General features: G+C 47.6%; 2 protein-coding genes across 2 annotated transcripts in view; one reads left to right on the top strand and one right to left on the bottom strand.

Moving 5' to 3' along the window:
- The window catches only part of LOC101540905 (uncharacterized), a 191,214-nt gene extending 188,818 nt beyond the window's left edge, over positions 1-2,396 (top strand). The window contains exon 3 of the mRNA XM_004607966.2: positions 1,091-2,396. Coding sequence (XP_004608023.1) covers positions 1,091-1,475 — 385 coding nt within the window. The 3' untranslated portion in view covers positions 1,476-2,396. The remainder of the gene's footprint in view (positions 1-1,090) is intronic.
- A 2,778-nt stretch (positions 2,397-5,174) lies between these two features.
- Positions 5,175-21,648, bottom strand: RCN1 (reticulocalbin 1). Its single transcript, XM_055142998.1, has 6 exons — positions 21,347-21,648; positions 16,561-16,754; positions 15,044-15,222; positions 14,309-14,369; positions 10,902-11,101; positions 5,175-8,933 (listed from the first exon to the last, which is right to left on the bottom strand). Exons 1-6 carry the CDS (start codon positions 21,586-21,588, stop codon positions 8,826-8,828), a joined length of 984 nt encoding a protein of 327 aa, XP_054998973.1. The 5' UTR covers positions 21,589-21,648; the 3' UTR covers positions 5,175-8,825.
- Between the last annotated feature and the right edge of the window lie 2,855 nt (positions 21,649-24,503).

Genomic DNA, 24,503 nt, shown 5'->3' with positions numbered 1-24,503 from the left:
GCTGGTATCCTGGATGTCAGGGTGCCCGGCCACAGGTACTCACTGTATGCCCCACCACACCCCCTGCCTCCCACTCCCAGTGAGACAAATAGCTAGTTCCTGTTTTACCTCTGTGAACAATAGTCCCATGAACATCTTTTTAGGGGGGCTCCCCCAGAACGGTCAAGGGGCCAAATGGTTCAGTGCTTGAGCCCAATAGTACTGAGGTCCCCCAGAGTTACCCCAGCAGCACTTATGGAGAGCGTGTGGTGCCAGGGTTCAAACTTAGTGCCTAGCACTGACAACCACTCCAGCCCTTTGAACTTCCTTTCTGCCCCTCTGCTAATAAATTGTTAGACAAACCTTTAAGCAACCAGTAGGAATGCCTGACAGGGAATTTTCACAGTCAATATGAATTTGCTCAAGAGAAAGAGAAACAAGAGATTATATGTTTAAATCTTAAGGCTCCTTTGGCAGGGGGAGAGGCTGTAGCTCAGCATTATGCTTTTCCTGATTCTGTTCAATGTATGAATTCATCATGTTTGTTTTGGTGGCTTTTTTTGGGGTGTGAGGGGTGTGCTGGTATGTGGACCTTCTCCCACATGCCAGACGTGTTCTACCACTGAGTTATATGGCCAGTCCCAAATTTATCTTAAATGTAGCTTCATTTTTAGTCAACAAACTTAAAAAAGTAAACATGATGGGAATTGTCTCTGTCCTTTGGAACCGAGATGAGACAAAGTAGCTCAATAAATTAGTGTTCCCTCTTTTTAACAGGAAAGTAAGTTACACAAAAGTAACCTGGATTTTGACCATGATAAGAAAGAATAAACTGACATAGTAATACAAATAGTAGTATTGAGTGAAAACTTACTATGTCTAGAAAAAGGTGTACTATGTTAAGTGACATCTGTCTTTCTCACAGTCAGCCTATGACCTAGACAGAAATATCAACATTATACTGTGGACACTGAGGTTCTGGGTTGGTAAGTGACCTGCTCAGGTAACTCAGCCAGTAAGTGACAGAACCAGGAGCTCTGAGTCTCTGAAGCTGCCAAAGCACAGACATTGGTAGGTGACCCAGAATAAGTTCTGTGACTTTACCTTCTAGGTACTGTGGCCTGAAAACCAGCTTGCTGACATCGTCACTGGTGGGGCTCATGGCCACCAATCAGTGCAACTTCCACTCCCCCATCAGCTTTCCCCAGATTCCAGTGGCCGCACTGGCTGTGGAGAAAGTGGGCCGCTCCAGTGTGCATTACCGTTTGGCTCTGTTCCCACCCAAGTCCGCCCCAGCGCAACCTGTAGTGGAGCACCAGGACCTCACCGACGGCTTTTTCTCTGGACACCCCAAACTGGCACAGTTTGACACTTCCGCCTGTGCCACAGGATCTGCAGTCCATGTGTTTGTGAGTCCAGCCACGAACAAGCCTGTGGGGCTTCCAGATGATTTCCGGAGGGGCCTCCTAAGGCTGAAAACTCCCACTGCTGTGTAAATGGTTTGTACATGGAAGTGTACCTGTCAGAATATAAGTTCTCTTAACAAGTTCCTTTGGACTCCTCAGCATGATTTTTTAACTCATAAAATGATTGGATGTTCCATACATGTTTTCCTAACCACTGTCAAGCATCTTCCTGCATCAGGTTTTGAGCAAAGGGCCTCCCACACTGGGCCTCACAGAGTCCCACAGACCCCAGAGAGGTGAGGAATGCTCTCACCTCTTTTCAAATGAAGAGGTAAAGGAAATGGATGGCGTGGATGAAACTACCCTGTAGTCACTGGAGTATCTCTGAGTTTTTTTTTTTTTTTTTTGATGTGCATGCTACACCCTCTTGATCTTATTAACTTAGTTAAGAGCAGGGCTACAAGCATCCTGTGGTTTGGGATCACTAATTTGATAGGATTCCATAAATATCCTCTGCTTATGACAGTGAATCACACCATCACCTTTTTTTCTTTAACAACCTAGACTTGTATGATGAAAATCCACTTTTCATGCATTCAAAACAAACCACTGACAATTTTCTGATGAATCCAGGGCCTTTATTAGTCACTAGTGTCATGGGTTGAAGATTGAAAGTAACTATGATTAAATGAAACTTTTGATGCAGAGACAAGTCCTTAACTTTGATCCACACTTTCGTATCTATAACATTAATGGTCATTATTGACCAAGCACTGACTATCTAAATTAAGGATTAAGTTAGTGTAACCTTTATGCTCTTCCCTCGGTAACTGTTATGTTGCCACTATTCAGATGAGCATGTTAAGGTGTATGGAAGTGGGGAAATGAGAGCTAGCCACATCTGGGCCTCAATGTTGTTCTCTGAACACACGATCCTAAATGACCTCTTCTATTTGGATCCCTGAACGTTATTTGAATGTATGGAGCCCTTAGATCTGTGTTTCAGTTGCATTTCACATTCCTGTGACATATAAATAGCTTTGAAAGGTCATGGCCAAGGTTAAAATAATGCTAAATGCTTTAACACCTTTGTCATTTATTCTGTTCCATTTCTTCTGGTAATAAATAGATGTACTTTGAGATTTTTGAAACAGTTGTATATTGTTTGAATTCTGAAATTCAGCTAACAGTGGCCTGATGTTTGTAGGTCAAATTAGTATTTGACCTGCTTGGGAAGGTCGACAGGGAGAATTCCTTTCATTTGTATTTCAGTTTTAATCCTTGCAGTTGGTGCTATGTGTAATACCTAATCTCATCTTTGAAACGTTTCTGACATTTAGATATTAAATACTAATAATAACCATTATTATTATTATTGTTACCAGTACTATTATCATCTCCATCAGATAGGGCTGAAGGCAAGTGACCAGCTCTAACATCAATAACTCAAATCCTACATAAGCTTTGGATTCTTCCAGCTGTGCTGCCAGCTCTGAATCTTCCCCCCAGTAGTCCTGAATTTTCAAATTCTTTCATGTATTTCTGTCTTTAACATTATCATGATTTCACCAAGTATGGATCTTAAATTGGAGGCTACACAGTGAGGTGAGTAAGACAGTGAGTGGTGGGGGGGTGCTGGAGTAGTAGCACAGCGGGTAAGGCGTTTGCCTTGCACGCGGCCGACCCGGGTTCGATTCCCAGCATCCTATATGGTCCCTTGAGCACCACCAGGGGTAATTCCTGAGTGCAGAGCCAGGAGTAACCCCTGTGCATCGCCAGGTGTGACCCAAAAAAGCAAAAAAAAAAAAAAGTGAGTGGTGGGAGTATGGATTTGGAATCCTTTTGGCAGCCCTGGATCTACTGCTTTCAGATAGGGGAACCACATGTTCCAGTTTGCTCAGGACAGACCTGGATCTGGTTGTCTATAAGACTTGTGGGTCTCAAAGTGTAAGAAAAAAAAATTTTTTAATGGTCCATGAATCATGCCATCATTTTTGTTCTTGGTAAGACACTTCATCCATGTGTGTGTGGAATGCCAGCCTGCATTTTCAAGCTGAGCCAGCCAGGTGCTCCTTAGGTCTGGGTGTGGCCCTCTGCACCGCTGAGGTTTTTGTCTATCCTTTGGAAGATGTACCAAGGCTCCAGAAGTAGGAGAGAAATTTAGGTTAGTACAGCGACTTGGAGCAGGGTCTAGAAATGGGTATCATAGTTTAAGTACGTGTCTTTAGTCTGCAGCTCCTCAGCCCATAAGAAGCTCAGTAAAAGCAGAAGGCTCTAAAATGATATTGCTGGGTCGAATGGGAGCTCCATTTCTAGTTTTTTTGAGAAACATCCATATTGTTTTCCAAAAAGGCTGAACCAGTTGGCATTCCCACCAGCAGTGAAGGAGAGTCCCCTTCTCCCCACATCCATGCCAATACTGGTTGTTTTTGTCCTTTTGGATGTGTGCCAGTCTCTGTGGTGTGAGATGATATCTCATAGTTGTTTTGATCTGCATGAGATCAAAATGCAGATCTCCCTGATGATTAGTGATGAAGAGCATTTTTTCATGTGCCTTTTGGCCATTCGGATTTTTTCTTTGAGAAAGTTTCTGTTCATTTCATAACCTCCATTTCTTATTTATTAAAAAAAAGAAGTCTCTGAATAGGCCCTCATTTCAAAATGAGTAAGGCAGGTAACCCAGGATTTAGAGTGGTACTGATTAAAACTGTGTCCCCCACCCCCACCTCCAAATTTATTGGAAAAGCTTTTCTGGTATGGACTATCTGTGTGATGAGTGGATATCCACTTCTAAATTGTATACTTCAGGTGTTTTATTTCCTTACAGTTGGCTCATCTATAAAATGTGAAAATAGTACTGATAGCACCATGGCTACTGACCAAAGTTTTCGGCACACACCATTTAAGAAAATGTGGGATTGTATCACTTCCTGCTCCCTTAAAGTTTCTTGTAAATGATCAGGTATTGATATTGATATATTGCTGTTCAGATCTTTATATATTCTTTATATAGTTAAAAAACAAAAAAAAGTGTGGCCACATGACTTGCTTCCACCATTGAAGTTGAGCAAAGAGGACTCTCTCATTCTTTCTTAGGTTACACTGAATTTACGGGCCTGCACTTGGCTCTCATGGATGTGGAGATGCCACTGACTCCCTAAACCACAGCTGCCATGGCAATTGCCCAGTGCCACAGAGGCCTTTTCGAAAGCCAAAATGAGACCACTGTTGCTTTAAACCACTGAATTGGTGTGGTTGTTTGCTCCCACAGAATAACCCAGCTTCTCCTCTTTCTTTCAAGATTTAACCTCATGGCTTGTTGTGAGGGTTACACGAGATTACATAAAAGCACTTGGCATAGTTTAGTGTTTATCATCGGAGGAAAGAAATGCTATGTGTAGTTCCAACACAAAATTTTCCACGATTGGAATGTAAACAGTCCATAGATTTCATTCATGTGCCTGTGTGGGATATTGGGCTTTCTCTTTTGTATGGGAAAAATGATGGGTACTTAAAGCTCATGAATGGTAGAAAGCCTGCTTCCTAGGCTGGGTCTGTAGTCTTAGATTCCAAACTTAATCAGGAATGAGTGTACAAGTCGATTCTTCAGAAAGAGCCCCAAATTTGTGTAAATCTCATAAGTGCTGATGACACAGTGGTTTCACTGCTCAACATTTTAATACTTCAGTATATGCCAAAGCAGTGAACTTTACAACACTCATTCGCTTTTAGTGGGAAATTCTAGCACTGTAAACTCATTTCAAGACTATGGAGGGAGCCAAATATCTCTGTTGGTGCTTGAAAGGAGCCAGGTTTTATTAGAGGTGGCAAAATAACATAGAATAAAATCTAAAATTCAAAAATAAAATAAAAACAATACAAACAAAAACAGCCATTCACTGCTTACTCTAGGTGTTTTAGAGGAGCAGCTAACAAGCAGCTAACAACATGCAGTTATTATAACTTGGAAAATATACCAGATCTGATTCATGCTTTACTAACAAGAAACTGCTGCAATAATCCAAAAGTGAAGAAAACTTGCAGGTATTCTCACTTGAGGGGATAGGGATGGGGGGAGGGAAGACTCCCAAGAACTGCTCAGGACGGAGGGGGGCTGTCCTCCAGCAACTCTTGGCCAACTGGGTGGTGGCTAAGCGCAAGGGGCCTGAACAGCACTGCAGTGCCAGGGATTACCTGGGCCCCCAAGAAGTGCTGGGGGGGATCTTGTGGTGCCAGGAATAGAACCTAGGTTGGACACATGCTAACACTAACTAGCATCAGCCCCTGATATTTTAAACCACATTTTTGTTAACACTCAAATTCATTTGAAACCCATTTTTCAAAATTCATTTTGTAAGAAACAAAATTCATTTTTAAGAGACAAAAGGTATATAACGTGTGTTCATGTTTTGCTTGGACAGATTTTAGCTCCTAGCAATTAATGCTTTCAGTCATAGCAAGTATATAGATGACATTTTTATGACATTACAGTACTTCCCATTACAGATCAATTTTGTATCATTTGTTCGTAATCAGACTTGAAATATTACCTAGAAACACAATATGTTTACCTTGTAACAGTCAGACCCTATTAAAAATCTAAGACTTTATGAATCGCCACACAAACAGTTATGTCCCCTGGCTAAGATTTTCTTTCCTTATATATTATGTTAAATTCAGGCTTAGAATCACTAGTCCTTTTTGAGAGTTTTTTTTTTTTATGTGCATTGACTTGAAAAGAAAAACAATGCTCAAAATAACATTTAGCATCTTTTTACATGTAACTTCAGAAATCAAGCACTATTTCCCCCTTTGGGAGAAAAATATTAGCACCTTTTTAAGTGTTATGTTTATAATTAGGATTTTTTCCTTTAAAGACATGTTTTCTTTGCTTTCTTAAAAAAGGTATCAGGCTGTTTCTAGGTAAGAGGAGTTATTTCCATTTCTTGGCCACATAATCGTTTACAATGAATGAACAAAGAAATAAATCAAACAGACTTAGGAGTAAACGTTGTAGCAAAGAGATTTATAAGCCAGGCACATACAGATATGAGTTCTTGCCCTGCCATTTATCACCATCCAATCCAGGGCAAATCACCTGCAGGAAAAGTTAACTATTTTTTTGGTTTTTAAAAAATTTTGATGATTTACAGATATACAGTGTTCCAACACCAGTCCCACCACCAGTGTCACTGTCTCTCTACCAAAGTCCCCAGGTTCCATCAGCCCTCCAGGACAGCCTCCTTGACAGGCTCATTGATTGTTTTAAACACCCTGGTTTACAATACTGTTAAAGGTAGGGTTTCTTATTTTTTAAGAAAAAAAATTCTCCCCCCACCTCACAAGGAATATTCTCTTTGATTAAAGCCAACAACTTCATTGTATAAGTAATTTCTGAGTACTTACTGTCAAACTAGTATCTATTATCTAGGTCCTAGAAAACAATAATTCAGACAGACTAGATTATTGCTCTCTTGGTTTTCATTCAGGGAGATAACTTACAAATAAGATAATGTCAGATGTTCCAATTAGTGGAATGGTGCCCCTCACCCCATTAGGAGATATGTCTATCTCCTAATGCTTCCGTCTCTGCCGATACAATTAAGGATTATGAGATGAGATTATCCTACATTGTTCAGGTGGGCCCTATGTCTGATGACAAATATTCTACAAAGAGATACTTAGAGGAAAGAGAAGTGCAGGCCAGGGGAAAACAGGCAGAAGATGGAAGGATTCTCTTCTAGAACTTCAGAGGGACCATGGCCCTGCCAACATCTTGCTCTCCTACACTGGCCTCTAGAACTAAGATCAAGGTTTTGTTCTATGTTTGGAAATTTGTACAGCGGCCCTAGGGAACTGTAAGTATAAAATTCTTAGTAATAATTTGTGCCAAGAAAAGAACACTGGGAATGAAGTAGGATGTGAAATGGGAACTGCTTTGGGTAGCAGAATCTGGCAGGCCCATTGAGAAGGTATCATTTGACATCTAAAGATATAGGAGATGCAGGTTCTGAATCTTGGGGGGTGCCAGGTTCAATCTGGGAATGAACTTGGTGTTTGTCTAAGGAGCAGAAATTCAGTGAAACTGGCCAGGGAAGGTGAGAGGGAGGGTAGGAAGAAAATGACACCATTGAAGTAGGAAGGGACTTGATGGCTTCATAAGCTTCTGAAAGCAAATCTAGATTTTTTTCCTTAATTAAACCTATCTCTGAATGTGCTTATGATGATAAATACCTGTAAACTAGTATTTAGTTTATACTGGCTAGCACAGTGAAGAAAGTGTGTATTAATTAAAGAAATATGGTCATTCTGATAAATATGGATCCAAAAGAGCAGAGCTTTTATAACCATACTCATGTAACCCACTGTGAAATCCATTTGGATGATGTCACAAATAGTACAAATTAAAGTCAAAATCCACAAGACACAGTAGAAGATTCTCCTGGGTGGGGAGAGTCCTTTATTTTACTCACTTTTTACTTAGAATGTAGAATTTCAATACATTTAAATTTGTTTCAGTCAGTTCATCCAATGACTTGGAATATCACTTGGTCCTAATTCCTCAGGGTAAGTTGTCCCGGTGCAGCTCTGAGGGTCTGGAAATCCCCAGGACTGGGATGTGATAGACTGTTCAGCCAGTTTCCCTATAGTTCCCTACAGTTCACTCCCTCATTTCTATGAATGATCACGAAGAAATAGATTGCATTTCTATTCACTTTTTCATAACTCACATATACCTCTTATACATGTCAAGAAAAATTTCTCAAGTATAATAAAGTGTTTACCATTTTCAAATAGTTCATCATACCTCACATTCATCTTTTCCCTACTTGAAATTCCTTTCTTTTTCACATTATCTGTCTTGATTGCTTATTGTTAAAAGTGGAGATTTTTTGTTTTTAGCAGAAAATGTGCAAATGCACAGCAGTTTTATATATCATGTATAGTAACAGTTCAGAGTATAAAGTCAAAAAAGAAAAATCTGAAATATTAAAACTGTTCTGAAATAATCCTCTATTTATGATACCACTGTCACTTAATCTGAAGGTTCCCTTGCCAACTAGACAAGTGGCAAAGGTTAAAAAATTCACTTAAAACACATAGCACTCATTTCAATATACCGCCCCCGAAATTTCTGAGTAACAGGTTTTTTTAAAACCTTATTCTCCTTTAACTTAGTGGAAAAAGCTAAATGGTCATGACTTCAGCAGTGCATCCCCATTTTGCCAAGATTTTCATAAGTTTCAAGAAAATTCACTGGAAGAATAGTGATGACTTTTTTTTCCCAGTAAATATTTATGGAAAACAATTTAAACGCCAATCTGAGGTTATGAACTTGCTTTGGGGGAGACCCAATGCTGTAAAGGAGACAAGTGTAGCAACCATCTATGACAACGGAAGAAAACTCCATGATAGTTAACTGTGAGATGGAGGTGTACATCAAAGTTCATCATGATTTTTTGTGAGATCTTCCCCATAATTGGTAGCTTGGCTTCCCACAAACATGTTCCAGTTATCCAATATCTCCTCTTTGGTTAGTTTTTCATCCTGTAGTAGGGGATGAAAAAGAGTCCGGTGTTAGAAGCTCTGCAAGCATGATGTCCATTGTGAGGGCGAAACTGATGCCATGACAAGCTGCAGCTAACATTAAGTTTCAGCTAGGCCTCAGTTTCTGTTTCTCCGAAGCAGGACTTGCAGTTTCTGGTAAACTCCCAGTTGAGTAATTTGCCGAGACAAGGAGTTGAGCAGTTGGGTCTGGCCGGTCATAAGGGGTCACTGTACCCTCCTTAGAAATTGTTACTAACCATTGCCTAATTGCTGATCACCATTGTAATATGGTCAATGCTAAAAACAGACCAGTATATAAGTTGCTCTTTAGCTCTAAACTCTATATAAACTGCTTGTGATTTGGAGTCGGGGCCCTTGTCAAGACTCCACTGTGTTGGATGAGACTTGGACCCTACCTAGCTTGAGCTAGGTATGGCTCGGGCTAGTAATAAAGTTCCTTCGCTTTTGCATTATCGTGTGTGGACCTGGTCTCTCCGCACCTGGGGATCTGAAACTCGGGCACAACACATGCAACCTGGGAAGGTGGAGGTGAGGGGCTGGTATGAGGCATTCAGCAGTGCTCAGTGGCAACACCTGGCTCTGTGAGGTGTTACGCCTGGTGGTGCTCAAGGGAGCATATGGAGCAAATGTGGTGCTGGGAGACTAGAGTGCTAGCGCAACAGGTAGGGTGTTTGCCTTGCACACGGCCGACCCGGGTTCGATTCCTCCGTCCCTCTCGGAGAGCCCAGCATGCTACCGAGAGTATCCTGCCTGCATGGCAGAGCCTGGCAAGCTACCCATGGCGTATTCGATATGCCAAAAACAGTAACGACAAGTCTCACAAAGGAGACCTTACTGGTGCCCATGTGAACAAATCGATGAACAACAGGACTACAGTGCTACAGTGCTACAGTGGTGCCGGAATTCAAACCAGGGTTACAGCTGCAGCTGTATGCTAGACAACTGCCTTAACCTTTATGGCTTCTCTCCAGTCCCAATATGCAATATTTTAAATCCCACATTTAATAAGCAAACTGCTGTGAAGTGCCTCCTTCACCTACCATTACTCTACTGTAAAACTCCAAAAGGGCAACAGACTTGGGCTGTAAAAGCCAGGCTCAAATCCAGAAGGTTAAGTCCTGGAGGACTTCAGGAGCAAGCAGCGGGGACACTGGCAAAGCAGGCCCCACGGGGTTCCACTGCCCTTCTAGGACCTGACTGCCAAGCTCCACTGTCTCATGAGATTCTGGTGCAGTGGCCGAAGAGGAAAGAGAAAGGCCTTCTTTCTAAATCTTGGTTATTTGTTCAGTTGGCAGTTTATCAATGGACACCGAAGTGCTGGGCACCTAAGCCTCCCTGTGATCTGTTTGAGGATGCCTGGGTTCTGAGAGGATGGGCTTGCTGCCACCTTCCCCGTCTAGGATATGTGACAAATATTTGCGAACTGCCAGAGCGGAACAGCACACATGTCTTAGGGTAATGCAGGATTTAGATCCATCCACACCCCGTCCATAGCAAACTAAGTTAGCGGTTCTACAATCCTAGGAGGTGCTGTTGGAAGTGTGGGGCCACTGTGTACACTCCAGGAATGTCTCGACCTAGTGAGCTCACTGCAGCTTCTCAGAATTGGTGCAGGCAGACAGATTTTTGTTTTGTTTTGTTTTGTTTTGGCTGCTGCACCTGGCAGTACTCAGCGCTCATTCCTGGCTTTGTATTCAGGGATTGCTCTTTGGTGCTTAAGGGAACCATATGTGGTGTTGGGGACAAACTCAGGTGGACTACATGCAAGACAAGTGCCTTAACCTCTGCTCTGTCTCCCCAGGACAGATTCTTAGCATAAGGCAAGACTGAGAAAGGTCAATAAGAGCGGGGACGCATGGGTCAGTGCTATCACCAAGGAAGCAAACAACAGTAATCTTATGTAAACTGTGTCCTTTCACCAAACCATTCCAGAAGAATGTCAAATACCTTGTCCTTGTCAGACTCGTACACCAGGTGCCTGGCCTCGGCCTGCGCATGGTCATAGTCCTGAGGGAGGATCCAGTGGCGAATCTCCTCCTTGTCCAACTTCCCATCCTTGTTCAGGTCTCGGAATTCATTAAACTGTTCCCGTTCCGACAACACCCAGTCTGGCTCTGGGCCATTCTCCTCGTGGGAAAACATATCCGCTGGAAGGGAAGATTGTTCTCGGTTATGAAGACAAGTGGGAGAGCAAAGAACACCTGACCTCTTGAGTTTCTGCAAGGGAGAGGATCAACGTGCAGAAATCCCCAAATTTCCAAATGTTAAAATAAAAGAAAGAAAAAAAATGTTGAAGCTGTTAAAAAAACAATGGCAAAAGGAGCCAGTTTCTTGGGGACAATAATATAGAAAGAACTGAATGGAGGTACCAGGCAATGGATTCTGACCCTCAACATGGCTCAGTAGCTGAGACATAAGCTTAGTCCTCTGTAAAATGAAGGTGATCTAGAAACCATTAGACTAGTAGGAAGTTCCAATAGGCCGCTCTCTGGAAAAACCCTCTACAACCCAAACTGGCTCTTTTTTTTAAAAAAAAAAAAAGAACCCCACAAATATCAGACACTTTCTCTGTAATCCAGATAAGGCATTCACGGCTTCTCATACATTTTCCATTTGACTTTCCTAACAGGTGTAGGCAGGTGTTACTAATCCCGTTTTATAGATGGAAACCCAGCCTTTACCCAAGGAGCCACAGGCTGGACAAGCCTACATGAGAACAGTCAACCCAGGGTCTTAACCACTGTGTGCATTACTCAGTTCTGAAGAGCTTTCACCTACAGTATCTAATTTCATCTTTGGAACAGTACTATGAGGTAGATCATTATCCTCCTTTTACAAAATGGCAGGAAAGCTTATGTGTTGGTTTCAGAGTCACTAGATCTTGGAAAAGAGAGATATCCTCTTGGGAAGTTCCTTTTCAGTGGAAGCACAATTTGGAAAAGGTAGCAGGGAAAGGGCCGGTGATGGAGATTGATGGTTAAGGGCAGTGCATTGCCCATATGAGACCTAGGTTCTATCTCTAGCAGCATAAAAATTTTAAAAGAAAAGGTTTTAAGCTGTTATTCATATGGATGATATCAGTTTTTCTGAGTAAAATTTCCAAATGTTAAAAATAAAAGAAAGAAAAAAGAATGTTTACGCTGTTTAAAAAGAAAGGGGGGGTTATATAGCAAAAGCAGGCAGTGAAGAAGTCCGAGTCTTGCTCCCTCTACAAAGACCACACATGAAATCTGCAGACTGGTTCTGATTATTTGGGCAGGGGGAGGGGTCTGGGGGGTGTAGTTGGATCACACCTAGTTGTGTTCAGGAGACCATGCTATCCTCGAGTTCAAACCCAAGGTCCTTCCTCAATGCAAAGCATGTACCCTGGCCGGCTGAGCTATCTCCCTACTATTCCTACTCTCTACTATTGTTTTGAGCTCAGGCTATCACAGCAGTTGACTAATTGGAGCTTCTTTCAATCCTGTAGGCATGGGTTCTATTTCTTTCCATTTTACAGAGAAGGAAACGGAGGTTAGTAGTGATTACAAGGCTTCCCTGGGGCTCCAAAGCAGGCAAACGAAGGTGCCAGGACCCCTCATCAAGTGCTCTTCCCTGTCAACTACATCACTGCCAGCTTCCCCTCTATCCCTTCCAGCAGAGAAGTCACTCTCCCCCCCGCCACCCTCCCCTTCCCTATCAGCAAAAAACAGTAACTGGCACCAAGTCCATCAGGTCTGCCAGCAAGAGCCTCAAAGTCGCTTTTGCAAGCACAAAGCATCCCCATCTCCTCTGCCCAGTGTAAGAATGGAATATGCTGCTTTGTCCCTGACTTTGCACACTTGATGGCTGGGCAGGGCAGAGCCGCACACCATGCATCAAAAGCACAAGCCTGTTTTACTCAGCCTTTCCTGTCCGTCTAATTCTGTCACCACGGCTCACATCTGCAACGCAGGGAAGGGCTCGGCTGCTGCTACTCAGGCAGGGGACCAGGGGACTCTCAGCATATCCCCATCTACAAAAGTGGTGCCACCAGATCATGCTGATGATCATACTGACAGCTTCCTGTCAGTCGTCACACACAGCGGCAGTAACAGCTTCCGGCTTCTAGGGGTGGGCGGTGTGTGTGTGTGTGTGTGTGTGTGTGTGTGTGTGAGAGAGAGAGAGAGAGAGAGAGACAGAGAGAGAGAGACAGAGAGAGAGAGAGACAGAGAGAGAGAGACAGAGAGAGACAGAGAGAGAGACAGAGAGAGAGAGACAGAGAGACAGAGAGAGAGAGAGAGAGAGAGAGAGAAAGAGACAGACAGACAGACAGAAAGACAGACAGAGACAGAAAGAGACAGAGAGAACACATTGCTTGCTCAGGTCTTACTTTCGGTCCTGTGCTCAGGGATTACTGCTGGGGAGGGGAGCAGGATTATTATATGGGGAGCTGGGGATTGAACCTGGGTCAGACTTGTGCACGGCAAGTGCCTGATTCTTAATGGCTGAGGGTACTTGTTCTCTCACTGGGGTGGCTGCTGGTGGTACTGATGCCACCCAGAGACTGGTGACTGCTCAGAGGCTGGTCTTCCACTGGACGGGAACGAATGGTCTCTACCAACACACCGAGCAGGCAGGCATCACCAGCTCGAGCTCACACTTGAATCTGGCTTAGTTAGTGCCAACTGCAGTGCTGGCGTCCGTGCGTTAAAGAGGGCTATGGGGTTTCCGAGCCCTTCGCTCCCGCGCTCTGCATGGGTTTCCCAGTTTCCCCTCCAGGTCTGCAGAGAAGAGCCATTGTGAGAAGGCAGCTCGCTGGGCGTGCCACGTGCTGAAGCTCTGCGGCTCCACCGGGACTGTCCCTACTGCCTGCTCTGTCCTGCCAGCTGGGAGAGTTGCCAGCAGGAGTCCCTCATGGTGAGTTCTGTCCCTGCATCTGTGTCTCATCCAGCCAGTGCCCCGTTTCTGGAAACACACTTCTTGGTGCTGTGCACTTGGGGGACTTTGGGAATAAAGTCCTAGTGATAGGAATCCCAAGGAGAAGATCCAAAGACAGGGGGTGACTGGGTTGCTGGTGTTGGGGGCCACTGGGTGCCCTGTGAAAGACCTTTCTGCTCGGACAAGGATCATGGCTGTCTATCTGGAGCCTCTGGCCACAGAGGACCCACAGTCAAGAAGAGTTCAGTGTTTCCCTGGCTGGTGTGACACTCACCTCACCCATCCCTCCTGAGAGCCTATGAATAGGGCTGGTGTGGGAAGTCCCTGAGCCCTGGGAGGTCACAGGAGAGTCCCCTGCTGACTTCAGCAGCCACAAGAGGGACGTCTGGGCAAGAAAGAAGCCAGGCACTGTGGCTCATTCCCAACAGCGCAGTGAGCGACTGGGTGGCACTCACCCACATACTCGTCCTGATCCACAAACCCGTCCCCGTTCTTGTCGATGTCCTCCAGCGTTTCCTGGGAAGCAAAGGGGAAAGAAGAATGGACTCCTGGTGCAGTGCTCGCAAGGATTCGGGGGTGCCCCCCCACCGCGCTCTCTGTTCTGCACTTAGAACCCAGCACTCCTGGACATCAGGCTCCTCTCCTCACCTCCCTGGGCAGGAGTCACTGATCAGAAGCAGAAACAGTCGGTGGTTTCTGCCCCTCCTCCCCACCCACCGTGATCAGAGACAAACACTGTCCTTAAATGGAAAGGACTGACTGAACCATAAACACCAATTTGTTGTCAGACAAATGAAATTAGAGTTGAATTCATTCATTTATATTTTGGTATTGGGGTCAGGCCCCGCGGTGCTCAGGACTTAATCCTGGCTCTGCTCTCGAGGCTCACTCCTCGTGGGGCTCAGGGACTCTATGGGGTGCTGGGAGCGAACCCAAGTCAGCTGTGGGCGCTGCTGGTGACGCTCAGCCAACTAGACTAGTAGTTCAACCCAAGATGCAATGCTACTTGGTCCCCGCAGTTCTGGAGATACCGAGGCCACCTCTGGGGCCACACTTGAAGGTACTCAGGACACCTGGTGAGGCTCAGAGAACCATGTGATGCTGGCAATCGAACCTGAGTCTGGCAAAGCAAGGCACATGCCTTAACCGCTGTACTATCTCCCAAGCCTTAAAGTCAGAGGCGGTCTTACCAAAACCACAATTTCCTTCATATGCTCAAACTCTTCGGGGTGCAGAAAGGCAGTGAACTCCTCCCGAGTGGCAGTCTGGTCCCCGTTGAGGTCCGCAGCCTTGAACCTTCGTTCATCTCGAGGCAGCATCTTTTTAAAGGTGTGATGGTCGGAACTATCTTGAAATTCCTCGGGGTTTCCTTCAGGACAGAATCATGGAAGCAGGGCTGCTGTGAGGGGTGCATTTCCTTCCAGACCCCTCACCCACACTCCTAAGGGGCAGACTTGGGACCCAAGGTCCTATCTGTGTCCTTCCCAAACACTTTATTTCTGAAAGCCCCTGAAAGCCACCATGAAGGGTGCCTGTATCTCATGGCCCTGCTCAAGCCAAGTTTCCATGACTTATTAAAGCATAATGACAAGTAGCAAAGGGCACAGGCTTTAGCTGTGTCAAACCCATATTTTTGTTTGGAGAACTGTGCTTCTATCATTCTTGATCCTGAACACACAGAACACACAGAAGGTCCCTGGTAGTCCCCGATATGTTGTCTCAATGCTGCTGCTTGGCTTTCAAGATATCCCTTGCTCTGGCCTTGCTGGAACGCATCTCTACTTCTCCTCTGGCCTGTCCTCGTGCAATGTCTAAACTCATCACTGTGAAGCTGCATCCTGTGCTTTGAACACACCCCTCCCTCGTTCCTTCCAAACAGCTGTCTCCACCCAAACCCTCCCCACTGCCCAATGCATTGCTTCCTTGCAATGCACTGGACCTCCAGATGATCCCGCTTCCCTACACTCTCTTCTTCTCCAAATACAAAGCTATACCCTCCCAGCTCCCAAACCGCCCCTCACCAGGAAGTCGGCACTGTGCGCGCCAGCCCACGTGCTCCTGCTACAGGAAACTACACAACAGACACATCGACTCTCTGCTGCGTTCTCTGTGTGGGCCTCTAAGATCACAGACTCGGGGAGAGCAGCAACCGAAGTCATTTCTTTACTTTTTCCACTTTCTGGCCCACACTCGGGAATTACTCCTGGCTTTCTGCTTACGGATCACTCCTGGCAGTACTCGGGGGACCATCTGCAGTGCTGGGGATCAAACCAGGGTTGGCTGCTTGTGAGGCAAGTGCCTCAATTCCTGTACTGTCTGTCCCAACTAAGTCACTTGCACTTTGTTTGGGGGCCACACCTGGCAATGCTCAGGGGTTCCTCCTGACTTTGCACTCAGGGATACTCCTGGAGGTGTAGGAGGACCATATGAGATATAGGGGACTGACCCAGGTCAGCCATGTGCAAGGTGAACATCCTACCCATTCTACTATCACTCTGCCCCTCTCCCTTACCCTCAACTAAGTCACCTCTTAAATAGATCTCTGGCCTCTTCCAACTCAGCACCTAGGACTTCACTTAGAGTAAGCACCCTAGGACTTTCTCAGAAAGCAGGGGGGGATATTACACAAGTGAGGTGTGGCTGGAGGATCCCCAAAGGGTGGATGTGAGCAAGCTGAAGGGTGCCTCATTATACAGGTTCCATTTACCTAGGTAGTAACCATACGTGGCTTGTTTGTATTCTTCCCAGGAAATTTTATCATCTTTGTCCCGGTCATAATCCTTCCAGACTTTAGCAACATTATCATAAATGTATCTTTTCTGCACCCTTTTGATCCAGGTTTTTAGCTCCTCGGTGGTGACAAAGCCATCTCCATCACTGTCAATTCGGTCAACAATCTTCCTGTAGTAAGAGGGAAAAAAAAAGTCCAAGAAACAACCACCATGTGGTTATCCAGGTTTGAGTGACCCCAGAACAGATTAAACCTCCGTAGGTGCAAAAATGCATAAACATTAAAACAGAACTAATGATCCCAGGGTGCTAGAAAGGATCTTATGGATCATGAGGACTACACGGCACCTCTCCCCGGTGCCCAGGGCACACATAGGTATGATGCCTGATTGAAGCTGATCTGTGAGGTAAAAACCCAGCGGTCTTCTGGATGTAGGCACTCTCATTTCAAAGTAATGGGCACTGAGGATAGAAAAAACTGGGTGACTTTTCCAATAACACACACAACTGAGATAAGAACCCATGTTTTCTGGCTCTCAGACTAATGGGGGGTAGGAGAGGGAAGGAAATGTAAACTGTCTGTAAACCAAAGGGGGTAGTAGGAGAGGGAACCTGGGAACACTGTGGGGATTGATGATGGAATACTGTCAAAAACCCAACTATGAATAACTTTGTAATTCATGGTGTTTTAATAAAATAAAATTTTGGAGAAAAAGAAAAAAATTTCAATCTCAAGTCTTGGAGTCTGGACGCCCAGATTTGAAATTTAAAGCAAAGGCAAGCCAGCCAGATTTTGACAGACAAAGCATAAAATATTGGGGAGCAAGTGCCTTCACTTTCTGGAAGCCACTGACGGAGCCCAAGTTGCAAAGGCGGTGCAGGGGCCTTACCCTGCTCTGCCCCTCGGCCTCTGAAGTCTCCTTGGCTGTCCAGTTCCAGCAATCTCACTCTGGTCTCCCCAGAAGAACCTCAAGCCCAGTCCAGAGCCCCTCCCGAGCTTGGGACAATATCCCTGGGGAGGACGTCAAAGATTTCCAGTGCTGAGATGGTTTTACCCTGACAATCCTTTTACCTCGGATGAGGTCATACAGGCTAATTAAGGATTTAGTTTTTTACCTTGGGCTGGACTGCCATCAACTCAGAAGTAAAACTCTTACTCTAAATGTAAGCTCTGAAAGTTTTTCTATGACTTGAAATGAATTTGGTGGTACCTAAGTTTTAGATTTAGGCCTCTTTCTCCTGAAGGCATAAACTTTCTAACAAACTTTTCTTTTCTTTTTAAATTTTATTTTAGTCATAGTGATTTAGAATACTATCAATGACAGGGTTTTAAGCACAGAGCATTCTAACATCACACGGTCCACCAGTGTACTTCCCCTACCACCATCTCACAGTCTCCCGCCCCATCCCTACCCCCCCTCCACTCCCACTCCACCACCAACACCATGGTTAGCTCAGCTCTGTGGATCAGTTCACAAATTCTGTTGGTTTAGGTCTTTTGTTACTCCTTTACTATGCTTCTGTATACAGGTGGTCTAATAGCCTTAATCCCTAGTCTCTTCATTTGCAGTTTTAATAGGTCTCAAGACTCAGACCAGGGGGCTGGAGTTATAGTACAGTGGGTAGGGTGTTTGCCTTGCATGCGGCTGACCCGGGTCTGGTCCTCAGCATCCCGTATGGTACCCCAAGCACCTCCAGGAGTAATTTCTGAGTGCAGAGCCAGGAGTAACTCCTGAGCATTGCTGGCCCAAAAAGGAAAAAAAAAACCCTCTCTAAAAACACTCAGGGGTGAGATGCTCCAAGGAAGAATACTCTTCTCAGCACGCTGGAACCTAATCCTAGGCCATCCACGTAAGTGATTTGCCTTTGAGTGTAAAACGAAACTTTCTGAGGACTGATGTGTGGAATAAAGGCAGGAACGAGTTACCAAGAACTTGGCTGGGTGGAGAACTCAACACCTCACAGGTACCAAAAAGCAAAGCCTCTGTTTAGAGCCTGGGTCACCCTAGATGGCTCCTGCCAGCTGCCAACAAGACTGCCCACTCCGTTGCCAGCAATGATCACTCCACAGGAGTCACAAAACATGGGGCCCAGGAGGCCGAGAAATCAGGATAAGTCAAATCACTCTGGTTTCTTTCTGTATCAAATTACTCTGACTTCTTTCCAGGGCTGGGATGGGGGCAGGGGCTCCCAAGCTGTGTCCATCTGTGATACCTGGCCATCCGGAGCTCGTGGTTCAATGCAAGAGCTCGAGGAAGCAAAGCTGCCCAGGCTCTGGCCTTCAGGGCCACTCCTGCCAGTGTTTGGGAGGACCATGTGGTGGCAGGAATTGAACCTGGTCAGGTACCTCCTGGGCATGTGCTCTAACGCCTGTACTAGCTCCCAGCCCTGAAATCACTCCAATGTTAAATGTTAGCAAATGATTTTATTTTTCCCAAGACTGCAGCTCCCCCCATTTTGCGGACAGGTGATGGCTCTAGATTCTGCGGTCACAGTTACCTAGATCAAGCCATGCTCCTTCCTCTACAGCCCAGACAAGGAGAGAGCACTGCCAACACCCATAGCTGTTCAGGACACCGAGATGGCACTTTACCCCAAGCCTGAGCCCAGACTGACCCCATCAAGGCAGCCCTCCACCCTCTTGACCTCTAGCCTGGACTTATCAGTGAGTCTGCTGCCCATCTCCCAAGGGGCTCAGGGCAAAGACCCCAATGATCATTTCCCATGGGGCTCGGGGCAGAGACCCTGTTGATGCCCCTGAACCCTCACCCCACTCTGTGGCCCTCCACACTGAGTCAGGAACGAGGACGGTCAGCGTGTACAGGGCAGATCCCACCGCGCCCACTTACCCTCCCCCTGCCCTGCTCTCCCCTTCTGTACTATGTGTGCTTTCCTACCCAGCCTGCACAGGAGAACATCAGGAGAACATCCATTCAATGTCCAGGAGGTTCTTCCTGCTCTGCCCCTGGCTGCTTCTCGAGTTCCTCCTCCTGCTTCCCAGCACTGGTCAACAAATACCCCTTTACCAACCCCAATACCCTACGTGTCCCCTTTGAACAGGTTTCAAGAGCTCTCCTAGCAGGTGGCTCTCTATTCAGACGTGTCCCCCTCCCTGTCGGTGTATACAGCTGCCCAGGGCTGCATCATCTCACAAGGTGTGGTCAGCAGCCACTGCAGCTCCTAAGTTCTTCTGTTCAATCCCAGACACTCTTGGTCATTGCACTGAAGCTATGACGTGCCACCATCTTGGCAAGCCAGGGAGTGCTGCTGCCTCCCCGATTTCTTATTCTGGCCAGAGACAGAGGGCCTGGAGGGCCGCAGCAGTCATTCAGAAGTCTGCTGTGCGACTAAATGAAGTAATAGTTGACACATGATAAAAATGCACACCAACGCCACCAGCATTTGCTCACCACCAGGCTTCCTGGCAGTGGCAATGGGTAAACTAGAGTTCAGTTCCCTCCTCTAAACCCTCAGTCCCCTCCTTCTCCTGGCCTAGCTGCAAATGGCTGCCACTTGGGGCCCCAGAAGAAATCTAGTCTCCAAACAATGCAACAGAGGGAACGCATCAATGGCCTCCATTGTTAACCGCTAACCAAGAAGAGAAAGCACCTCTCTAGGTAAAAAAAGAAGGTGATTGTTTGGGGGTGACTTTGAAGTTCAAAAGATCCTTTTATCAGGGCAGCACACAGAGCACCTACACAATAGCTATAATCTATCCACAGTCTAACCAGCCACAACGGCCTTTGAGCTCTCAGGGATGTGCCTCACAGAGTCACAGAGCATGAAGCACCCCCAACCACCACCACCTCTCCAGCCTAGTCCAGGAGGCCTGATGCCCAGTAGGAGGGCTCCTGGGATCCTCCCTAGGCTGGCTTCCACCTGGGGCCAGGCTGGCTGCTGCCCAGTGGAAGGGCGTCCACATATTTCTGCCCTATACTGTCTGCCTGTGTGTGTGTGTGGGGGGGGGGGGGGGTGGGCGGGTAGAGGGCACCAAGGAGGCCCAAAGTTTTATTTCCCAGGCTTGGTTCCTGGTTCAGGTGCCATCCACAGGAAAATGCGCAAGCTGCCACCACATTACCCACCTCTGGGCGCCTCTGCTGCTATCAGCGGGAAGAAGCAGGAGCAAGGGACTCGTTTCCCTTCTCACCCAGCACCCCCCTCCCTTCTTAGCTAGTTTTCCCTCTAAGGGAGAATGATGGGGTGCTAACGCGGGAAGAGGAGGCCGGAACGCCCAGCCACCGGCCCGGGACAGAGGCCCGGCAGCCTCTTCTTCCTTCCCCCACGGCTCCTCCTCCAGGCCTCGTTATCCGTGCCGGCGGCGCGCCTCTCCGCGATCGGGGCGGGAAGGAGGGCAAGAACTCCCGGGAGAACACTAAAATTGGCCTCGGTGGACAAACTCTTCTTCGACACCCTCCCTTCTGATGTAACCGAGCGAGGGGCGGGCTCTCCCGGCCGGGCCGCCGCGCCCTCCAGCCCGCTGCCACGTTCACGCCTCCTGCCGGGAAGCCTCCCCGGGGGGCGACGCACCACGGCCTGCTTCCCCCCGGGGTGGTGATGGTGGTGGTGGTGGGGGGGGGATCGGGGCTCCTGCGGCCACCCCGGGGCCCCCACCTCGCCGCGCCCCGCGCGCCCCCGGCCCGGGCCTCCGCGCACGCCGGAATTTCGCGTGGCCGCCACCCCCCCCCCCCCAACCATCGCCCCGCGTGGCTTCCGCCCCACACCCCCAACCCTCCCGGGCACCTGCGGCGCCGGCCCCGGCTCACCCCAGCCTCTCCTTGCTCTCCTCCGAGGTGAGCTGGTCGAAGGTCTTGGAGTCCTCCTTGCCCAGGAAGGCCTCGTGGTCGTACTGGAAGCTCTGGTTGTCCTCCGGCGGCCGCTCGCCCAGCTCCGAGTCCGGCCGCACCACGCGCTCCTTGCGCACCGTGGGCTTGGCCCGCAGCGCGCCGGGCGCCAGCGCCAGCAGCAGCCCCAGGGCGAGCGCCAGGCAGCGGCGGCCGCGGGCCATGCTGCGGGGAGAGCGGGGCGCGCGGGGACGCGGGAGCGGGCGGCGGCGGGCGGGGACGCGGCGCGGGGGGCGCGGGGGAGGAGGGGACGGGCGCGCCCGGGGCGGCGGGCAGGGAGGCTGCGGGCGGCCCGGCTCCCGCGCCCGATTGGCCACCGGGCGGCGGGGACGAGGGGTGGGCTGGGGGGGCGCGGCCGGCCCCGCCGAGCCACGTCGGCTGCCCCGGCTAGTGGGCGCGGGGCTCGGGTTTCCCCGGGGCCCCTCCCCGCCGCCTCGTCGCGAGGGGCGGGCCCAGGCGGCCCGGGCTGGGGACTGCGGTGCTAGAAGTTCTTTGTCAAGCAACAGATGTTCGCGATGAGAGTCCCTTCCTGGGCTTCCAGATCCTGCAGAAAGCGAAAGGAGGAACGCGGCGGGGGGTTGCGGAGGGGGCCGTGTCCCTCCTCAACTTCCAACTGGGCGTCCACGTCCCCGCCCCGCACCCCGCAATAGGATGCCGCCCTAAATCGAGCTCAGCAACCCTGCATCCCCAAACTTGGAGTCCAGCGCCACACACAAGAAAAGGGAAGAAGACCTAAGACATCGTGGATTCCCCTTGAGACGAGGGCTGCGGCCGTCCGAGTCAGGGAGGGGACCCAAGCTGGGCCCTGGGGTCTATGAGAAGGGAGATGCCAGCTGGCATGCAGGTCCCGAGTTGGCAGAAAGTCCCTTTTCCCACAGCAAATTGGGGTTTCGAGTATGTGTGTGTGTGTGTGTGTGTGTGTGTGTTAACGATGAGGACTCGTTCTATAAAAAGCACCACATGTCACAAATCAAGGACTGTGACTTGAATTTGGGGTCACGTTGCCAAAAGGAATCGCTGCCGAACTTCCTGCAATGATGGACTGGCCCCCCTCATCTGTCCCACAGGTGTGCTTTGGGGCATCAAGTGTAAGTGACGCACTGGAAATTTCAAGTTTAAGCATAAATTTTAATGCTTGGCAAGTAGCTAACATAGTGAACAGTGTAGGGCCAGAGCGATGATTCGGTTTGTTTTTGCAGCATTGAGACCAAGTGCAGTTACTAGTGTGGGTATTTGATGCAAGGGTCAGAACTTTTGTGCATTTCCAGAAACCCCACTGGTGAGCCACAGGTTAAGAATCCCTGGGAAACAGACTTTTATTAAGGAGAGCAATTCAACTGCCTACCCACTGCACGTCCACCCAGAGCTTTCCAGACATCTCTGATAGCCTAGAAGATATTGCTGGGCGATGCCTGTTGCTCTTGCAATAGAACATTTCCACAGGAGGATAGAAGCAAGAAGATGCCTTTCAGTGTGTTGATAAGTGACTGTTGTGACACAGTCACTTATCAATCACTTATCAGTCCACCCATGCTCAGAGGTGGGACTGGGTGCTGAAAGGAATGGAGAAGATTGTCAGTCTCTGTAGAACTGTGGGGTTTGGGAACAGATATTCTTGCATCCATTCACTCCTTCATTCAATGAACTGAGTTATACCTGCTAAGCCTCAGCACTGTGGTGGGTACTTGTTTACAGAGCATGATTTCAAAGCAGTACCAGAGATCAGGGCACTTAGTATTATGGAAGTGCATTACAAGGCCAGGACTCAGTTGGAGGGCTCAACCTGGAAGACCCCCAACAAAAATATAGTCACTGGTGGTTGTAGGGAGCCATCTTACAGAGCTTGGCTCTTATCGTCTAGTCAAGCGGAGGCTGCTTGGGATTCCTGTGATCTTATCATTTTACCACTTGTCTCACTAGCCAATGGCCATGCCTGATCAACGTTTTACTATTGTTCCTATGGGGGCCCAAGCATGCATACCACCCCCTCCCATCAAGAGGTATAAGTATTGTAACTGCAGTAGAATAAACTTTCTCGTTCTCTCCTCCTCCTTCTGGCTCTGTGTCTGTTCATTTGGCTGCATCCCCTCCTTAGCCCCGAGAAGGGTCCTCCCTGCGGGACAGGATGACGTCCGCAGGGAGGACCCCACAGGTGGTGGGGTTGATGTTTGAATATTGTGTGGCTAATAGTTATCTATCAATAACTTTGTAAACCATAGCTCTTTAATTAAATGCAAATAAAATTAAGAAGAAAAATCTAAAGTGCAACTGGAGGTGAGTAGGATAAGCCACACTGTGAGTGGAAGGAAGGATCCTTGTGTATGGGAGTAGAAAGCAGTGGCGGTTGGGTTGACAGCCCCTGTGGCCCCTCCACTGTTAGCAGTGAGTTCTAAGCTCATAATTCCTGGCCCACCTCAGTCGACTTTTCATGGCTCAGAGACTATGTGAGAGAACAGTCCCCCAGTGTGGTCCAGAGGCCTGAATGTCTACACAGAATGTCTACACGACTGTGTGCTAGTCAGAGCTTCCTGCTAAAATGCAAGAGCTCTGATTTAGGTAGCTAAGTACCTTCCATGCACATCAGGCAGAGACTTGAATTATTTATTGAAGGCTGGAAGAGACATGGGGAGCAAGGCAAAGGGAAATATAGCAGAGCTAGGATGAGGAGAGAGATTTAGAGGTCAACAGGAAAGTGGGTGAGGTTGGGAAACTTGCTTATATTCAGTTTGGCCCCCGGGATTGATTCAGTCCCTCCAGAACAAGAAGGGCACATTCTAGCTGGCTGCCTGCCAGACCCTTGTGGTTTCCCCACAGGTTGTTGCAAAGGTAGTATTGCCTCCTGTGGAAATTCCAGAGAATTCATGGACTGCCTGTAAGCATTTATAACATTTCCTCTAAACTTGCCTACATTCTCTTCCTTTATGTTTTCTTTCCTCCACCAACCCCTGAGAATTAAATAAATCCTCTCAATCAGAAAGTTCTGAATGATGGTGATATAAAAGAATCAGTTACTTCATTGTGCAATTGCTCTCTTTTCATCTTAAAAATTGTTTTTTCTTCCTCCTCGTGGGCATGTGTG

The sequence above is a fragment of the Sorex araneus genome, chromosome 6 (genome assembly GCF_027595985.1).
Source record: "Sorex araneus isolate mSorAra2 chromosome 6, mSorAra2.pri, whole genome shotgun sequence".
Lineage (NCBI taxonomy): Eukaryota > Metazoa > Chordata > Mammalia > Eulipotyphla > Soricidae > Sorex > Sorex araneus.
Note: the sequence above shows the minus strand (reverse complement) of the source record. Positions and strands in the feature narration are given on the sequence as shown.